Here is a 19,990-nt window from a genome sequence, read left to right as displayed (position 1 = left end):
CTACAGCAAAGATTTATTTCAGTAAATTCAGATTTGTATTCTGCAGAGAAAGTGGGTATATTTGGATGAAGGTGGAACGTGTACTATATATGTATGGGTATAGCACACCTGGCAGCTCACCTACTCAAACAATGTGAGAACATACATGTGTACCAAGCGCATGTACTGCAAGGGTAGTACCAGCCTGCCCAAGGCACACACACAACATGTACAGTATGTACAGACAGTGCCACACGTAAATTAGGGGCCTATTTACTAAGCAGTGTTAGGAGACAGAGTGAAAAGTGATGTCAGTGATAAGGTGCCAGCCAATCAGCTCCCAACTGTCATCTCACAGGCTGTGTTTGAAAAATGACAGTTGGGAGCTGATTGGCTGGCACCTTATCACTTTCTGTCTTCTAACACTGCTTAGTAAACAGACCCCTTAAAGTTATACCATGATTGGTATGCAAACAGGCAAAGCACAACATACGTAAACAAGTGCAAGGCTAGCCGCCCCTCATACACACGCAACCATGTATTCACACAGCAAAGACACATCACACATGGGTGCAGACTCTCTTTCATAGATACATACATGTACGACATGGACAGTAACACTTCAGTGTGCCTCATTTGGTCCAATAACAGACATCTAGAGACCAACCCATACACGCAAAGTAAGACAGGTGATATATAAAAGTTATATAAAACATCTCTGTGTACATGTAAACATTGATATACATTGTTTGGGAGTTCTGGGGAGTTTCCATCTGAAAAACCTATATAAACGTCTTTGCAAGATGTCCAGATGATGAGAGGTGTGCTAAAGTCTTTGGTGGGCTCAGATGTACTTATACTTCCATTTGATAATATTTGCAGCTATCTACAAGGAAAGAACAATTTTCAGCTTAACTTCTGTGTAATGGGAAAGGTTTAGTATATTCTCATGTTTTATTATAAAACATGCAGCTCACAGTCTCAGAGACTTTCAGTCTTAGTGCACGTTGTGAAGGAACTGTCCTGCTTCCAGTGCGAGTCTCTAGTGAAGATCCAAAACATCTTCTGGTAATATATGTCCTGTCTATCTCTTTCTTTGTTTCCACATATATCTATGAAAAGCTATTAAGTGGTAGCAAATGAAAGAAATCCAAGTTCAGTGTGGTGGATATCATTACACTTTTTCTCATACCTGGATTTTCACAGCAATATCCAATAAAAGACAGGCAGAGGTTCAGTACCCACAAACACAGGTGTGCATGCTTTGAGATGTTGGGCTAATAATATTAGTGAAATTATCTTTTTTTTTCTTTTTTGTCATTGTTTTTGTAAAGTCTCTGAGGCCACGTAAACAACATAAGCGGCCGCAAACTTGCAGCGAGTAGCAGAACCTAAAGGCTTGTGACATCGGCATGAGTGTGATGTCGCTCTGTATAAGTAGTGAGAACTTCCAAGAAGCAGCATTTTGGCTCTTGGGCATGAAACCGGTTACACTTTACCGCTACAGTTCAAAGTTCCAGTACACCTGATTCCTGACAGCTAGCCTTATACATTGTTTCCATTGGTCACACTTTGCAGAGAAGCCTTGGACACCTCAGTGCTGACGGTGGAGAGTGGGAAACTCTCGTATCGGTCCTGACCCCCTGCACACCGGCAGCGGAGTATCAAGGTCTTCACTTCTTTTTGGAAGTTGCTGTTGAGGAAACCATACATGACCGGATTGACACAAGTGGACGCCATGGCTGACAGGTGGCAGAGAGAGAATATAAGATTGTGGTAGCAGGCAGAAATGCGCTCGTGGTCCCAATCAAAGAGAGCATTGAAAACCGTGAGGGGAAGCCAACAAAGACCAAATGCTACCACGATGGAAAGTAGCATGACGTTTACCCTGCGGTGGCCTCCCCTACGTCCTCCAGAGTCCCCACCGCCTGCTCTTTCCACCACATCTCTTCTTCTCCGCAGCCGCAGAAAGATACGAAGGTAACACAAAAGAATGAGTAGCAGGGGTAGGCAGTATTGGAAGAGCAGCAGACAGGTGGTGTAAGCCAGGCGGTGGTGCTCAGAAGGCCAGCTGTCAGTACAAACAAAATGGTCAGTGAAAGGATCAAATGGTAATGAAAGGTTCTGAAATGGGTGCTTGGTTAGTATGCTGACGGAAAGGAATGGCAAGGAAATGAAGCACGACACAGCCCAGGTTACGGCAACTGCAAGGTAAGCGTGCCATGGCAAGGGCTTCCAACCGGTTGGGTGAATAATGAGCTGGTGCCTTTCCAAAGCAATGAGGACCAGTGACAGTACAGAGACTGTGACAGAGATACACTGCACAAATGGTGTGACTTTGCAGAGTGCTTCGCCAAGGATCCAGCGGTTCATAAGGGTGTAGATTACAGTGACGGGCAGGCACACCAAAGCCATGAGTATATCCGAGCAGGACAGGTTGGCGATAAAAATGTTTGTGACATTCCGCATTTCCCGCTGACGAGCAATAACAAAGACCAGGCAAGAGTTTCCAATGAGCCCCACTGCTATGAGAGCGCTGTATGCCACCACTAGGAAGGTTACATTGCCAACTGAGTCTGCACAGGGGTCCTCACGTTCCCAGTTGGGGCCCAGACGTCCAGACACATTTAGGTAGAGAAGCCGTAGGTAGTCCTCCATTTTCTGAAAATGTGGTGTTCCTCGGGACTAACCTGCAAAGCACAAACCAACTCATTTGTAAATCTAAGTTATATATAGACATTAGGCTAAAAAGAGGTAAAGTCTATCAGCCTCACACAAGGTTCCAATTCGCTTTATCTGACATGAGCTTAGGTAGGGACATCTCACCCGATGATATCTGCAGTGTATTACACTGGTAGGGAGCAAATACACTAAGTATATAGCATAATAACAATCCATCATCAGGGGCTGAAGATTATTTAGATTTTAATCTTAACATCCCATCAGACTGTGTGAGTGACTGTCAGAATCTCTGGGAGAGAAGTTTCCACCTATAATCGAGACATTAGATACAACACAGGGAAGTCATCTTAAAACTTACTTTAAACAAAAGCATCCCTGGCTCTCAAAGTAAATATGGACCATAACCTCAATCAACATATCTTCACTGCATCAAAACCTGTAGAACTGGCAATTATCACAATTATCATTAATTAACAAATATAAACTTTTTCTTTTAACCTATTAAGTTTGCAGGTGATCACACAGGGGCAGGAGTTGAATGCACATCAGTTTTTAAGATGGAACTTGTATGTTTTCACGCTCTGCCAGCTCCGAAGTTGAGCATAAGTAAGTAAGTATTTCAGACGGATCTCTTGCACCAAGAATACGGCTGATGCAAATGCTGACTGACAATAATGATGACTGGGAGTCAGGGGCATTTTATCCAAAGAGGCAGCCTGTGTGCAATCACCATGTGCCCCCGTTGCGCTGGCGTATGCTCAGTGAAGACTCTGGCACTGTGCCAGTCCTCTGCGCATATGCTCATCTCCAGGAAAATGGCTTCTGGGCCCATTTTCACAGAGATTTCTTCATGGCGCATGCGCATACCTCCAAGAAACTTACAGCCAGCGTCATTTTCCTGGTACCTTCTAAAGGGTGTGAGGGGTGGGCCCTCTTGACTGAGGGGGCCCATGTGTAGCGTACATCCTGTGCCCATTATATATACACCACTGCTATGAAATCAAGGATATGGGCAGTGCAGTAGCATAGATTGGGACAACGCTGCATATGGGCAAATATACACATTTAGGGCCTGATTCAGAGTCGGACGCTCTGACAAGAACGCCCGCTCTGAATCAGTGCCCTCCTACCTAAAATTGGAGCGGCCTCCTGGCCGCTCGCATAGCTGTGGGTGACCACCCACAGCTTATGCGAGCGGCCAAAAAGATGGTCGCGATGGTCAAGACCATCGCGACCATCGGGCTTGCGACGAGACCCTGCGGTAGGGTCTCGCTGCCGCAAGCCCAGGAGTGCTTTTGGCTCTATCAGACCCAAAAGCACTCCCACTGACATCACTAGTGATGTCAGTGGGGCCGCCCCAGACGGTAGGCCCCCGGCACGCCCACCAAAGGGGGCGTGCTGTCACTCACCATCGACAGCACGCCCCCTTTGGTGCGAGACCCATAGCGACAGCTTGGCTGTCGCTATGCGGGTCTCGCGCATGCGCACGATGGAGCTCCCTCCGTCGTGCGCATGCGCACTAGGGCACCATCGACCCGCTTGCGAGCGCTCAGCGCTTGCGAGCGGGTCTGAATCAGGCCCTTAGTTACATGAGTTCAATGCACATAAAATTGAGGCTAACTTGTATTCATCTCTACATCAGCCCTACTATCTGATTTTATGCTCCACAATTTATTACTGTTTACTTGTAAGTTGTAATACAAGGAGAAAACCTTTAATGACACTTTCTTCCTTAGTAATGATGTTTGAAGATTAAGGGGGGAATTCACTTAGCCGTGGTAATTTACAGCGTACAGCGGGGTAATTGATCCCCTGGGGTTATTTAATTAGCTCCGAAATGCTGGGATTTTTTTTTCAACACTGCACAGGTAGTGAAAAATAATCCCCAATAACTAGATGGGTAACGGGTGCCGCAACCCTGTTAACGCACAAAATCGTGTAATTTTCACGGATCTGTGTGTTAACGCCCGTTAACACGTCAATTTAACGGGAGGTAACAAAGGTATCAGGTGAAAAAGGTAGCCTAATTTAATAGCCCCGGGCGATAAAGCCCGAGGCTATCTCCCTTTTTATGGCTAATTGAATTCTCCCCTAAATCGTTTTCATTATAAAATAAGAAAAAAAAAAGAAAAAAACAAAGCAAAAGATAGATTTGGGCAGTTTGACATTCACGATTTAGTAAAAAAAACAAAAAAACAGTAATAACCTTCATTTGAACTGGCACTAAGATAATACCATAATTCAATACACTACAACCCTGTAGGATTTAGGTAATATACGTGCTATATGCACACATATCTGTAACCCATTCCAATGCCAGATGTTTGTTTTTATTTTCTAAACTCTACTTGAAAGATGACAGCTAGAACCCGAGCGATCGCCGCTGGTTACAGGCCATTTCTGCACAAAGCTATCTGTTTTAGCAAGTAATCCTCTCTGTTCTTAGCTCTGTGTATGCATTATTTAGCAGTGTGTAATAATACATTAGTGTTGAGGATGGGGGAAGGTTTTAGAAGTGTATAAACATAAAATTTAGAGAAGACCTTCTTTTTCTATAAAGAAAATACACTGGGCTACCGACTTCTGAAACGGATTAAAAGGACATTCTTACCGAACAGTTAGGAATGACTTCTGGACTGAATCATTATAAGACCTGATGTTGCGCTACTGGAGATTTCTAGAACACAAGACGTTGGGATATATAGTTAAATAGGTGACAAGAAAGGGACAGAAGAACTGTGGTGTTTAAAGTGGTAAATGAATATAAGGTTTATTATATAGCAACCCTTATTTATATAAAGCAGATATCTTTTGAAGTGCCTTACAGAGACTTATACATCGCACACATCAGTAAAATAGAGAATACAGTTTACATTATCTACCACATACATACTAACATGAACCTATTAGTATGTTTTTGGAGTGTGGAAGAAAACCGAAGCATGCGGAGGACACCCACACAAACGTGGAGAGAACATACAACCTCCACTCAGATATGGCCCTGGTCCAAAAACTGGAAATAAGTTATATTTACAAAAAGAAAGTGTAAGGCAGAGGTAACTGTTTTCATTGTAAGTGACCCTATTCTGTGCTTAAAATGCTCTTTCCCACAGAAGTGTCAGTGTATTTATTTACTCGTAGTTCTACAAGTATCAGCATGCCCAGGCAGTCACGGGTATACTGTTACTAGTAGGTCTAGAGGTGTACCCAAATAGTCCAGGGTTTGATGGGCCCAGTAGTGCCAAGGACAAAATGCTGATTTCACAATTTTAACTGTACACCCTCCAGCCACATCTCTCTAATGATTTCAGCTGTTTTATTCCTAGGGCTCTGAGTAATTGCCCTAAAGGCCCCCATACATCAGAGATTGATTGCAGCAATCGTGCAAATTGCAATCGATTGTGTATAAAAGTCTTTCCCTTTTTCAATCGATTGTGGCATCTCTGCAATCTGCAATTGATAGAAAAAGGGAAAGATTTTTATACACAATCGAGTGTAAATTGCACGAGTGCTGCAATCAATCTCTGATGTATGGGGGCCTTTAGGAATTTGCAATCGTACTGGACAGGCTGGGGCTCTCTGACAGTATGGAGGACCCCTAGCTTTGGGATTTTCAAACATGGGGCCTGATTCAGAGCCGCTCGTAAGCGGCCGCTCGTTTGTTCCGACCGATGTTCGCACAACTGCGCATGCGTACGGATTTTAATACGCATGCGCGAACCAGTCAGTGCCGCCGAAAATCGTGTGCTCACTAAATAGCGAATGCCTGCTAATTTGAGTGACAGGATGAGGCATTTGTGGGTGGTAACAGGGGAAGGTGCTTGAAAACGGGGAGTGGTGATCCGAACGCAGGCGTGCCAAACGGTCAAAACGGGCGTTTTAAGGGTGTGCATAATTACTAAAGCAGCGTCATCGACCACGTCACTTGGTTGTTTTATAGTCAGGACTGCTCGCATGATTGTGGTAGGAAAAACCAACCACAAGAATAGCGAACAGTTCATACGCCGTCCGATGTACTCGATTAATCTAATAAATAGCGGACATTACGTATGATGCGAGCGGCCAGGGGGCGTTTTTTTCAAAATTACGTTCGCATGTTTCGTTCGCTCGTTCAGACATAGAGGCGTGAACAGACCGCAAAGAGCGAACGGTTAATTTACATAGCCAGCCCCTTTTTCTGGACGAGCAAGCGCAAATAGCGTCCGGCTCTGAATCAGGCCCATGGTTCCAACCCGTGTCACAGATCCACTGTCACAGTGCACCTTGGACCCCAGTTATTTTCTGCCCTGCAAAACTTGTGTATATCATTAGAAATGAAAGGTTTCAGCCACACAAAGATGGCCATATAAAGATGGCGCTGACTGCTCACTGCATTGCATTAATCATGGCTGACGAGTTACCACTGGGTAGCCTGGAGTTCCTGAGTGCTGTGATCACTTCATCCCTTTTTCTGTCAGGATTTGTTCAATGTTTCTGTATACAGTCACATCTTTGACATTACCTGTCATTTGTTTGCGGATCTCCTCCTCTCCCCTTATTGCCAGCAGCTCCCTGACTTCTGCACCCGCCCAATTAGCCATGCTGTGTGCTCCATGGGGCGCCTGGAGATGACATAATCTCTGACTGCACCAGAAGCTCCAATCAATAGCTTTTTGTATGACCCGGGTCAGATACCCGTACCACACCATTCACAGAGCACCGTTACCCGGGACCATGACGGATTCGACCCTGGAACCTACCAGGGTCGGATTCCAAGGTTGACCCTTTCACATCAAATCTCGACCCAGGTAGCCCCAGCAACAACCCAGATTATAAATTTGGTGGAAAATGGGTATCACTGTCATAGCCTTGATTTAGGAGGAGGGGGGGGGGGGCACACTGTCCATTCCCAAATGGCTGCAATCAGTCCATGCTTATAGTTCTGGTGCTTATTCTTAAAAACTATTTATTTCAATATTTTTAAAAATCCACATTGAAACGCCAGTCACCTTCATCGTCTCAAAAACATCATGATAGGCTTAAACAATGGTGGGCAATAGGCTGCCCGAGGAGTTTGATGTATATAAAACATACTATAATTCTGTCTTTCTTTATCACATTTTACCTCTGAGTTTTGGAGTCAGATGCACTCAGCATCAGCCCCAAGGTGCGTAACTTCAGAATGCTTCTATTTCCTGACCTAGAACTATAGAATAACATACGGAAATTATATCAGGGAATAATGGCAAATGTTTGTTCCTATGACTTTTCCCAATCAGATAAACAAAAATGATGAGCAGTGTATTGATGTCTCTTCTATTACTACTAACACAATGGTTGTTGTTTTCTGGCAGGCGTACATCAGCCTGTTGTGTTTAAAATACCTACAGTATTTCCATACTGCATATGTGCACTAAAAATTTATGAGGTAATATGTCCTTCTATAGCTTTCTCTGTATCGTTGACTTATCTTTGTCTCCCTATCAGTGGCAGCTCCAGAGATGAGGCAGCAGCGCAGTCAAAAATTGAAATAGGAGAGACACACCAACTGCCACTCCAAACATTGCCTAACATCGCCGGCTGGGGCTCACTGGCAGTTGGTGTGGTTCCCCCACTTGAATTTTGGACTGTGCTGCATCCCCACCTCTGGAGCCGCCGCGACATATGTCTGAAGAGGTGGACGGCCAAGTGTAAAGCTGGCCATACGCTGCATGATAATCATTCAAACCTAGACTAGTAAATGACTGATATGAATGATTATTGTTCAGCGTATGGTACAGAATGATAATCGTTCACAGCCTGGAGACGGCTGAAAATACGGTCTGGATCATTTGGTTATCAAACCTGTCCGATCCAGAAAACCGTCGCTCAGACAACTTCAGGCTTTGAGTCTGATTCAGACCCGCACACAAATCAGATTTGCCGACTTCTAGCTCCCTCCTTCCGGGAGGGAGCTGTCGGGCGTCCTCAGGAGGGGGGCGTGTAACACCAATAGGGGGCGTGGCCCGGAACATGGCATGGGCCATGGGCGTGACCGCAATCGCGTCATCGCGGGCCTGCCCCCTCTTCACAAAGCCGAGATAAATGGCTCCCCCCCACTGCCGGGGATTATACTGGGGGGGCCAGATGGATCCCCGGGGACTGGGAGACTTGCCTACCTTTCCGGGGGGCTGGGAGCGGCACCCAATTTTCGGGAGGCTCCCGGCCAAATCGGGAGGGTAGGCAAGTATGACACAAATGCCATCACAGCTGCGATATCTTTTGGATCACAATTGTGAAAATATGCTAATAACTCACACGCCATCCAGTGTTTAGAGGCGCCCACTGAAAGCATCTCACATCCGCCGCTCACGGACAGAACCGGAAACATCGAACACAGGTAAGGGGACCATCACCCTTCTGAGTAAGTCTAACATGCCGCAGACACAGCGGGTCTCCAGACACGCAGAGGGCTCTCCTGCTGCCAGCAAGGATGCTGTGGCTAATTTATGCACGGCCAGAAAATGGTTTAAGCAGTCTGACACACCTGCATTTTACTAACCACTCTTGTTACCTCCCTCAAATGCTGACTACCTGTCACTCAGTTTGCAAGTGAATCCTCTGCACGAACATAATCACATGCGCAGTGCGGCTTTCATGCATGTGCCATGGCTAACAATGGTTTAATCTGTGTAAATATCAGCATAGCGTGAGGATATGAATTAGGTCCAGTGAATGGAGATCGCCTCAATATATCTTGCAGTGATTATCGGTCACTCTGCTCCGGCGGCCATGTTGGCTGCACTATCATGTAGTCTATTGCCAGCTTAAGTATAGGAAATTGTCACATAAATGCAAAGCAACTAGAAGTGGTAGAAGTGGACACATCCGCAGACAAGAAGTATATTTCTTGAACTTGCTGGTACAGTGAGACACAATGATAATTATGATTATCAGCATCACTATCTTGCTGCTTCTGATTGGCTGATTGTGTATTGACCTCTCCAGCGGATAGTACTTCATTCATTAGTGTGGCGACTGTATTATATCAAGTCGGTGTCATCTATGCGCATTACTTAATTGACATTTCCATTTAGACTACTGCAGGATTGAAGATTCCCATTTGATTACTAAATGGAAAAACAACAGATGTTTGAATTCAATTTAACTTGTGTTTCATATCTGTTTTGTATTTAATTATATTTTATATTGAAAATGTGACTTTCATATTTATTAATAACTGCCAAGGCAATCTTCTCTCTTATGGATATATTTACTAAAGTGCAGGTTTATAGAAATGGAGATGTTGCCCATAGCAACCAATCAGATTCTAGCTATTATCTTCTAGACGGTGCTAGATAAATGAAAAGTAGAATCTGATTGGTTGCTATGGGCAACATCTCCACTTCTACAAACCACCACTTTAGTCACACGCAGATTTCCATAATACTGAGACGCCCGCTATCATCGTCTTGCAACGGTGCATTTCCATCTCGGTGCATCTTTAGACCATGGCCTCCTGTGTGAGTGGCTGTGCGTCTTTGTATGCAGCCGCTTACAGCGACACGTCTGCGTCTGATTAGTCTGCTACCTCCCAGGAATGGTCCCTGAAGACCACTGACCCTGCGTCCAAATCTGTCCTGTATCTCCTCGCAATAACAATCGGGACGCACGCACTGTGCAACCCCGACATATGCATAAAAAGAAATATTGGGCGGCTACATGAATATCAGCATGGCGTTCCACGTTGAATCAGGCCCTTAGTGTGGGTGTAAATATACACAGCTGGTCGTCTGATCTATGGTTTCTGCAAATGTTACTGTATTATGGCTTTATTTCCCTACATTCAGAGCACACATAAATAAATACAAATATTATTTTCTAAATTATATATAAAATTCTAAATAATCCCCAATTTACTTGTGTACATTATAGAAAATAATTATTTATGGCAAGATTAGGTTGCCTGTAACTCTCCTTCTGTTGTTGAATGCCGGCATAATCTGTCAGCCAACAGAAGTAACTGTACATCCTAAACTACAAGCTCTGGGAATAATAGGCGTAAATAAATAAATAATAATAAAGGCCCATACATATACAGAGTATTTCTGCCAATACACAGAGCTCAAGTTACGTACTGATCAGCAATAGTAGCGTATGCATCTAGTTTCCGCCAAACACACATTTCAGGCCGGAATCGGTATGGAATCCCGGCTGCCGCATGGCCGGCAGTTCGATTCCCGGCAGCGGCAGCCCGACAGATCAGCAGAGCCCGGCAGCACAAGCCCGACAGCGCTGGAAATCCCGATCGTCCCTAAGGTAAGTATAAACTAACCTAACCCCCTAACCCTAACCTCCCCCCAAGTGCCTAACCCTAATCCCCCCTCTAAGTGCCTAACCCTAACCACCCCCTTACCCGTAGCCTCAACCTAAGTCCCCCGGGGGGGGTGCCTAACCCTAACCTCCCCCCGGGGGTACCTAACCCTCCCTCCCCCTAGCCTAACCCTCCCGGGGGGGTGCCTAACCCTAATTCCCCCCGTGTGCCCTAAACCTCCCCCCCCCGCGGCTGTCAGCTCGCGGTGCCCGGCATCAGGTAATAACAGGCGTCTAGATATAGACGCCGGTCATTTATCCCACGCCGGGATAAAGCAGCCGGGAAGCCGGCTGTCGGTATTAAGGCAGTCGGTTTCCCGGCTGCATACCCTCAGGCCTTTATGTCCCACTTGCACCAATGTTTTAAACTATTTTATATGCAACAAATATAGTCTATATTAAGCATCAGTTAAATTACAACTTTTCTAAGTGACCTAATTATCAAATAACATTTGCGAGATATCCTCCAGAAAAAAAAGAATAATTGGGGAGTACCCCTAAATATTAGACATCCCCATGTTTTAGCAAGGAGGTACCGCAGCAGATATCTGTCGTTGTCCCTCCATTTCCGACAGCAGATGCAGCACCCATAGGTTTCTATGGGTTGCGTAAGGAATGCTGACATGCAGTCAGAATCCCAAACACGTTAGAATGTCGATGCCCCCAGGTGAGTAAGCCTAACGTAACCCCTAGCCCAACCACCCCCCGCAGCCTAACCCCTTGCCCTAACCCTACCCCTAACCCCAATAATTACCTTCGCGATTCTAGCGGTCCGGCTGCAGGCGCTGGTATTCTGACAAGTGTCAGGATTCCGGCATCGGCATTCTGACCGCATCCAGTTTCTATGGGTGTTGCTATGCTGTCAGATTTACCAAGCTCTGGGTTTGGACCTGGCAGCTATTGTCATCTTCATATGGTGTTAGCCACTGTAGGTTCTGGACTAAACTCTGCACAAAATTCCAGGAGAGGGTTCCCGGAAATGACCACCACACATGTGCGGTCAGCAGACCACGTCAGCACAGTAGAGCTGTATGGTCCAGAAAGAAAAGTGAAGTGATCGTTAATGTAATCACTTCACTTATTACCCACCGCAAATTTCACACCAAATAGCTTACCCTGCATTAAGCCCTAAATGCTTGTCAGGGCTACTGTCCGAAGGCATTAAGAAACACACTTGGTTAAGGAGCCCATGCTAGGGATGGACATCGAATGGTTGCCGGGCTTCCAACATCAAATACAGAGCTGCTATGACATAAACCATCAATGGTTATATTGTACGCATGTGCAGAAGCATTCAGAGCGTAATACAATATAAGCTGTCATCCATCCGATGAGCACCAGAAAGCTACATCCGATAGCTGTCAACTATCAAATATTCGCAATTTCAGTTCCATCGAATTTGTGAACATCGATGGTTTCTAATCGTCGGCTTCCGATGTCCATCTCTTCCCCACCCCCCAAAGGAAGAGATCAAGCAAATCTTTTTTGCCAGGGTGCTCTATATATAAGACAGGCTATACTGGCATTCTGGGCCTGATCCTCAGTCACACGCTATGCCGATATGCAGGCAGTTGACCGATGCCTTAAGTACTGCGCATACGTCTGAGTCGCAGGACAGAATTGGACGCAGGGTCTGTAGAATTCAGTGACCGTTTCTGGGAGGTAACAAACGAATCAGACTAATCAGGGGCGTTTCTAGAGAGGAGGGGGCCCGTGTGCAGTCTCCGACACGGGCCCCCTCCTGTCCGCAGCGCACTGAGCTGTGTGCGGCCAGCGTTGGAGTTGTAGACTCTGGGCACTAGAGTGTGCCCAGAGTCTATAGTGTATGCACAGGGCACCGGGAAAATGGGCGCGGCGGCCATTTTCCCTGTACAGCGCATGCGCAAACGACGGTAAAATGGCCGCCTCTGCCATTTTCCAGACGTTTTACAACGCCGGACCCCCGTGCTGACGTGGGACTCCAGAGAGGTAATATTATGGGTGCAGGGTTTGCAGTGCGGGGCCCCCCTGGACCCAGGGGCCCGTGTTCCCCGCACACCCTACACCCATTATAGATACGCCCCTGAATCAGACGCAGGTGTGTTGCTGTAAGCAGCTGCACACAAAAACGCCTAGCCGCACACAAAGTACGCCATATTCAGATGGAGAAACTGCTCCTGCCATAGGGCTGGTGCAAGTTTCGATGATGCATCCGATGGTGCGTCTAAAGATGCAAGGTTTGATGATGCATCCGATGGTGCGTCTAAATATGCAAGGTTTGATGATGCATCCGATGATGCATCTAAAGATGCACAGAGACAGATTTGCGACGGGCAATACGCTGCAAATGGGCATCTCACTATTCACAAAATGGCACGCGGCATTAGCATAAAGACACGTGCGGCTGTGGCAAAAAACTCGCTCGTGTCTGAGTGCACCTCAGAATCAGATCCTATTTGTTTAAGGCTACACCAATTTCACCATATATCTGTAATTACAGGAAAGTAAATGTGTATTTGGATAATGACGTTTCTGTGGGAAGAAATAAGTTGTTTGCACACATCTGCCAGCCATGTGTGATCCCAGGAGGAAGCCCCTGGCCCCTTCTCTGCAAAATGTCTAATAACATTCTAAGAACTTCTATTCTGGGCACACTTGTGAGGGTATCTGGGGAAGATACAGGTTGGATGACAATGCTATTACACACACATACAGAATATCTCATCTCCATCCTGAAAATAGTGGTGCTACAAACTGGCTATAGAGCAGGTATAATCACAGAATGTACTCAGAGCTTTCTTCTTAAGTTTTATATGAATATTTTACTTATAATGCTGAAAATACAATTGTCCAGATTAGATGGCATAGATTGTTTCTTTAATGGGAATAATGTGCTTTTAACCATCATACCATGATCAGTAACGGAGCTGTGTGCAGTCTGGGAGTTGGGACTCCAAGTGGGATCCCATAATCTGTTCTACAATTCCCCCAGTGGCAGATATTAAAATATATTATATGTAAAATGATGTATTCCTTATCCTGTTACAGAACAATAGAATAATGTCACTTTGGGTCTCAGATTAAAAAAATAAAATAAAAATGTTGAGCATCACTAACCTAAAAAGAACATGCAAGTTTTTAGAAAACCATGGTGTAGTTCCCATCTTCAATTTGCCTGCGTTGCATAGAAAGCGATAATGAGACAGGACATCTAGGGGGTCTTAGGTAGGTATGTGGTGGGTGGGTGAGAGATGCTATGCAGATTATGACTGCCTAGCCCACATGCACCATTGGTTTTGCTGCAAATCAGTTTGTCACCAAGTATTGTAGAAACCCCTGGGAGCTGACCGGATGGGACAGGGTGACAGACACAGAGCAAGGAGAGACAGTCACTTACGTGTCACTTACAGGAGAGTGTCAGCATGTAGGGATCAGGTGTAGAGAGAATGGTGAGAAGAAGCAGCGAGAGAAGCAGGGAGGAGAGAGCTGTCAGATGTCTGCTGTGTGACTCCTACTCTCTGCCCCCCCCCCCCCGCCCCCTTATCTCTCCCCTATCTTTACCTTTCCACTGACCTCTGTCTCTGATAGTATCCCACTCCTCTCCTATGTCACCCTCATGTTTCTCTGTCTCTGCCTAATAATCTCTCTCTCTCCCCCAAATGCTTGCACTTCACCTCTCCTCCTTCTCCTCAGTGCCCACCCCTTCCCTTCTGCACTGGCATTGCTGTAAGGAAGGGGTGCTGGGATGATAGGGGTGCAGACCCCAGGAGATTGGGATGACTGGAGAACCCCTCCAGCTCCTGCAGGATGGATGAAGAGCTCTCAGCAGACGGACAGACTCATTATGGGGAATCAGTTGCTGTTGCTAGGAAACCAAATTCTTTTTTATCTGGAATCTGCCAGCAACAGAAACAAATTATTCCGAATCCTCCTCACACTCCGCAGCCCAGCACCTTCTGCTATTCCTGGGCATGCACACACCACGCTGATCCTGCACCCATTCCTGAACATGCTCCTGCACTCACTGATTCATCATGCCACCACAGGAACAGTTGCTATCCCTGTGCATGCATTCACTAAGCTGCCCCTACACCTATTGCCCTGCCACCACAGGAACAGTTGCTATCCCTGTGCATGCATTCACTAAGCTGCCCCTACACCTATTGCCCTGCCACCACAGGAACAGCTGCTATGCCTGGGCATGCACACACTAAGCTGTACCTGTACCCATTACTCTGCCACCACAGAAACAGCTGCTATGCCTGGGCATGCACACTCTAAGCTGCACCTGTACCCATTACTATGCCACCACAGAAACAGCTGCTATTCCTGGGCATGCACAAACTAAGCTGCCCCTGCACCCATTACCCTGCCACCATAGGAACAGCTGCTATTCCTGGGCATGCACAAACTAAGCTGCCCCTGCACCAATTACCCTGCCACCATAGGAACAGCTGCTATTCCTGGGCATGCACACACTAAGCTGCTCCTGCACCCATTACCCTGCCACCATAGGAACAGCTGCTATTCCTGGGCATGCACACACTAAGCTGCTCCTGCACCCATTACTCTGCCACGACAGAAACAGCTGCTATTCCTCTGCATGCACACACTAAGCTGCTCCTGCACCCATTACTCTGCCACCATAGGAACAGCTATTTCTGGGCATGCATATACTAAACTGCTCGTGCACACATTACCCTGCCACCATAGAAGTAGCTGTTATTCCTGGGCATGCACACACTAATCTGTTCCTGCACCTACCACCCTGCCACCACAGGAACAGCTGCTATCCCTGCTCAAACACCTCTGTCTCTAGGATCTCTGCTATTTCTGCTTACACGCTACGATATTAATGACATCTATGGTATTCCTTGGCACTCACTGTTGCATTATTGCTCATGCATAAAATACACAGAGAAGGAAAGATGATAGCAGATAAAGACTGATCTTTCCATCCAGTCAGACCATTCAGCTCTGCAAAACAGGCTCCAGAGCCTTAAACCCAAAACCTATTTATTACTTAAAATATAAAGTTTAGCATGGTAGCGCCTTTTGTATCCTAATGAGCACGTTATCATAAGACCTTGTAGAAAGTGTTGTGTCATTATAGCCTTTCTTGTGTTCTGTCTATTGACAGCCGGGATCCCAACTGTTGGGATATCATACTGATTCCCTGTGACAGAGATGCGGTTAATATATCTACAGCCGGGAAGCCGGCTGCCGGAATCCCGATCAGCGTTAGAAGACCAGCGGTGGAATCTTGACATGACTGGAGATGCCGATACCGGAATCCCGACAGTGGCATCCCGATCGTAAGTATAGTGGGGCCTGGTAGGTGTTAGCCGTGAGGGTGGTTTAGGCACCCCGGGGGGAGTTAGGGTTAGGCTGTGGGTTGGGGAAGGTTAGGGTTAGGCTCCAGTATGGGGGGGGTTAGGGTTAGCCACCAACGGGGAGAGGTTAAGGTTAGGCACTAAGGGGGGTTGGTTAGGCATTTACCAGGAGGGTTAGGCTGCAGGGTAGGGAGGGTTAGTGTTAGGGTACAGTAGAGGAGGGTTAGGGGATGAATAGGGCAGGGAAACACTACTCATCGTTTTGGGATTGTAGGCATTGGGATCCTGCTGTCAGTCTTTTGACAGCCGCCATCCCAACTGTTGGGATATCATACCGATTTCCTGTGATACACTGGGCAAACATTGGCCGATATTGTATTTTATGCATGCACTTTAATATCATTCGCCTCTTTGGTATCCTATACATGCAATGTCCTAGACCCTCTTATATTCTGTATATCTCGTAAACTACTGTATATCCACTGTCCTATCATTAGACTCTCTTGTATACTATGCATACACTGTGCTCACATTAGACCCTCCAATAACATATCAGGGCCGCAACTAATGGGGGGGGGGCTGGAGGTGCACGTGCGCCGCTGCACCCGCCACCAGTGTGCTCCAGCCCAGGGCGGCAGGAAGACTCCAAGCCGGAAGCCCGCTGAGATTTTATTACCAGCGGGCGCCCAGCACCTTCCCCACAGCGCCGCGGTAGCCGGAGGCTGGAGTTCTCTCCTGAGCTCCGGCTTCTTCCGAAGAGCAGCTGGTGGACCGGACGGCGGTGGACGTAGGAGCAGGGTTTAAGGTAAGTGTTGTTTTTTTTTGTGTAAGCGCCACTACACGGGCATTACTATGGGGGCATTACCATATGGGCACTACTACAGGGGCATTACTTCGGGGTCATTACCATATGGGCACTACTACAGGGGTATTACTTTGGGGGCATAACTATGGGGGCATTACCATATGGGCACTACTACAGGGTTACTACTAGAGGGGCATTACCATATGGGCACTACTACAGGGGTATTACTATGGGGGTATTACCATATGGACACTATAGTACAGGGGCATTACTATATGGGCACTACTATAGGGGCATTACTATAGGTGCACTGCTGAAGGGGCATTACTATGGGGGAATTACCTTAGTATGTCCCCGGGTGACAAAAATCCTAGTTTCGGCCCTGATCATATGCATGCATACAATGTACTGTCCTATTAGACCTACTTGTATTCTATACATGCACTGTCTTATCAGGGGCGTTTTAAGTGAGGAGGGGGCCCGTGTGCATTCCCAGTGCAGGGCCCCCTCCTCTCTCCCCAGCAGCCGACTGACGCGGCTGGCCGGCCACCGCAGAAGCAGAAAACTCTGGGCACTAGATTGTGCCCAGAGTCTACTGCGCATGCGCAGAACGCTGGAAAAATGTCCGCGGCTGCCATTTTCCGGTGTTCTGTGCAGTGCTGACACCCGACACGGGACCATGGACAGGTGAGTTTTAAATAATATGGGTGTAGGGTGTACGGTGCGGGACCCCCCTCAGACCCTGCACCCATTATAGATACGCCCGTCTCTTATCATTGGCACCTTTTGTATCTTATGTATGTACTATTCTGTCAGACTCCTGTATCCTATGCATACACTGGGGCACATTTAATAATGATCGCATTTGCAATGCGATCTGGGCGCAATATTATTGCCCATGACCGCATTGCAGTATGTGATCATACCGCCCCGGTGATAACATAAAGCACAGACAGGGGCTCCGAAAGGCGTCAGCGGTCTCTTCACTCATGTGCCGGGACTCCAGCGTATGTGCGGTCTACTGACCATGTACACGCCGCGGCCATTGTTGGGGGGAGGGTTTATCGTATTTGTGACCGATATACTATTATTAGTCTGTCTTGTATCATGCACACAGTTTATTATCATATTTCTCTTTTTGATCATGTACACAGGTCTGTCATTGCATTATATTGGGCACACACCGTGCTACCAGTACCCTATTGCAGGGGTGGGAAACCTTTTTTCTGCTGAGGGCCATTTTAATATATATATCATTATTTGCGTGCCCAGTGCAGGCCACACCCCCGCCACATGACATCACAGCGGAATCGGTATGAATTCAAATCCCAACAGCGGCTGCCTGACATGGGTGAAAATCCGGATCGTTCCCAGGTAAGTATTTACTAACCTAACCTCCCCCCCCTAACTCTAACCGTCCTTAGGGGTGCATAACCCTAACCTTCCCACCAGTGCCTAACCCTAATCCCCCCTCTAAGTCTCTAAACCTAACCTCCCCTTCCCCATCACCTAACCCTAAGTCCCCCCCCAGGGGTGCCTAACCCTCCCTCCCCCTAGCCTAACCCTAACCTCCCGGGGGGGTGCCTTACCCTAAGTCCTTCCCGGGAGCCCTAAACCTAACCCTACCCCCCCCCGCCGTGCGGCTGTCCGCAGCGGCGCCCCGGCATCTCTTCGATCGGGATGCTGGGCGCCGGTCTCCCGGCGCTGGTAAAATGACAAGCGTCTAGATGTAGACGCCGGTCATTTAACCCTCGCCGGGATAAAGCAGTTGGGAAGCCGGCCGGCGGGATTGCGTCCGCCAGCTTCCCGACTGCATACCATTACAGCAATGCTCCGAGCATCCCGAGGAGGCTCCGGGGAGCTGTAACCGTCTGAGGCGTCCTAAGGGCTCTCCAGGCAGCACTGCTGCATAGATTCTGGGCACCCTACTAGCAAGATGAGGCTAGCAGAAAAAAGTTCAGAAGGCCAGACCAAATGATTCCAGGGGCCTTATACGGCCCCCGGGCAGGAGGTTTCCCATCCCTCCCCTATTGTATTGTGTGAACAGTTTATCTATTGTTCCTCTTGTATGACCTGCACACGGTGGGCCTGATTTTGAGTCGCACGTAGCAGCATTTATTGACGGTTGCCAGTCTGCAGCTTTATGCAAATGCTGCTACAAACTCTGCTCCTCCTGTACATCCGTGCAACCAAATGTGCAAGGCCCACTTTCAGCATCCGGTCATGCAGTAATACAGATTGGTGTATCCTTAGATGCCACCATTAGTCGCACCATCAAAATTTCCACCAGCCCTATTGCAGGCATAGTTTCTCCGTCTGACTACAGCCTTCTATGCCTGCGGCTGTGCGTCTGGGAATGCAGCCACTTGCATTGACACACAACACATCCATAATATGCCCACTGAATGGACCATTTTTCCATGTATTTCTAGAAACATCCCAAGCACCGGCCAGGAACGCCCATAACTTTTCACCGACATTTCTAATACCGTCTTGTCTCTATTGCAACAGAACCTGTTACGCATGCGCCATATGAGGGTTTTAGACATTTCTGCACTTGTGCAGCTGAACTACAAGAACATCAGCATTGCGTGCAGATTACATGCAACTCGGAATCAGGCCCAATACACTCTCATTGTCATGCCTTACATTACTGTGCTTGAACTATAAGCTTTAAAGGGCCCCATACACAGTGCGATATAGCAGCCGATCCGACGGTTTGGAACAATATCGCTGCTATATCGTTCTTTGTGTGGGTATGATATCGGCCAGTGCGCGCTCCCGTGGGATCGTACATCGCTCCTCCAGATCTTTCTGCATGTTCAGTTAATCTGGGGGAACGATGTACATGCAGCGCTATGAAGGTGGGTGCCAGCATATC

The 19,990-nt window shown here is 47.1% G+C and overlaps 1 protein-coding gene across 3 annotated transcripts; it reads right to left on the bottom strand.

Moving 5' to 3' along the window:
* Positions 1–411: 411 nt before the first annotated feature.
* Positions 412–14,458, bottom strand: LOC148509219 (neuropeptide Y receptor type 1-like). 3 transcript variants are annotated; one of them, XM_088443178.1, is made up of 2 exons: positions 14,369–14,458; positions 412–2,669 (listed from the first exon to the last, which is right to left on the bottom strand). In XM_088443178.1, exon 2 carries the CDS (start codon positions 2,635–2,637, stop codon positions 1,525–1,527), a length of 1,113 nt encoding a protein of 370 aa, XP_088299304.1. In that variant the 5' UTR covers positions 2,638–2,669; positions 14,369–14,458; the 3' UTR covers positions 412–1,524. The 3 variants fall into 3 exon arrangements, with proteins under 3 accessions (XP_088299304.1, XP_088299305.1, XP_088299306.1); XM_088443179.1 differs by having other exon boundaries at positions 14,380–14,441; XM_088443180.1 differs by lacking the exon at positions 14,369–14,458 and adding an exon at positions 5,273–5,319.
* Between the last annotated feature and the right edge of the window lie 5,532 nt (positions 14,459–19,990).

The sequence above is a fragment of the Taudactylus pleione genome, unplaced genomic scaffold, assembly GCF_031769625.1.
Source record: "Taudactylus pleione unplaced genomic scaffold, aTauple2 ptg000329l, whole genome shotgun sequence".
Classification (NCBI taxonomy): domain Eukaryota; kingdom Metazoa; phylum Chordata; class Amphibia; order Anura; family Myobatrachidae; genus Taudactylus; species Taudactylus pleione.
The sequence above is the reverse complement of the archived record's forward strand: the minus strand, read 5'-3'. Positions and strand labels throughout refer to the sequence as shown.

Bases quoted from the DNA above. Each gene is read 5' to 3' on its own strand.
- LOC148509219 (XM_088443178.1), bottom strand. From the start codon at position 2,637: ATGGAGGACTACCTACGGCTTCTCTACCTAAATGTGTCTGGACGTCTG.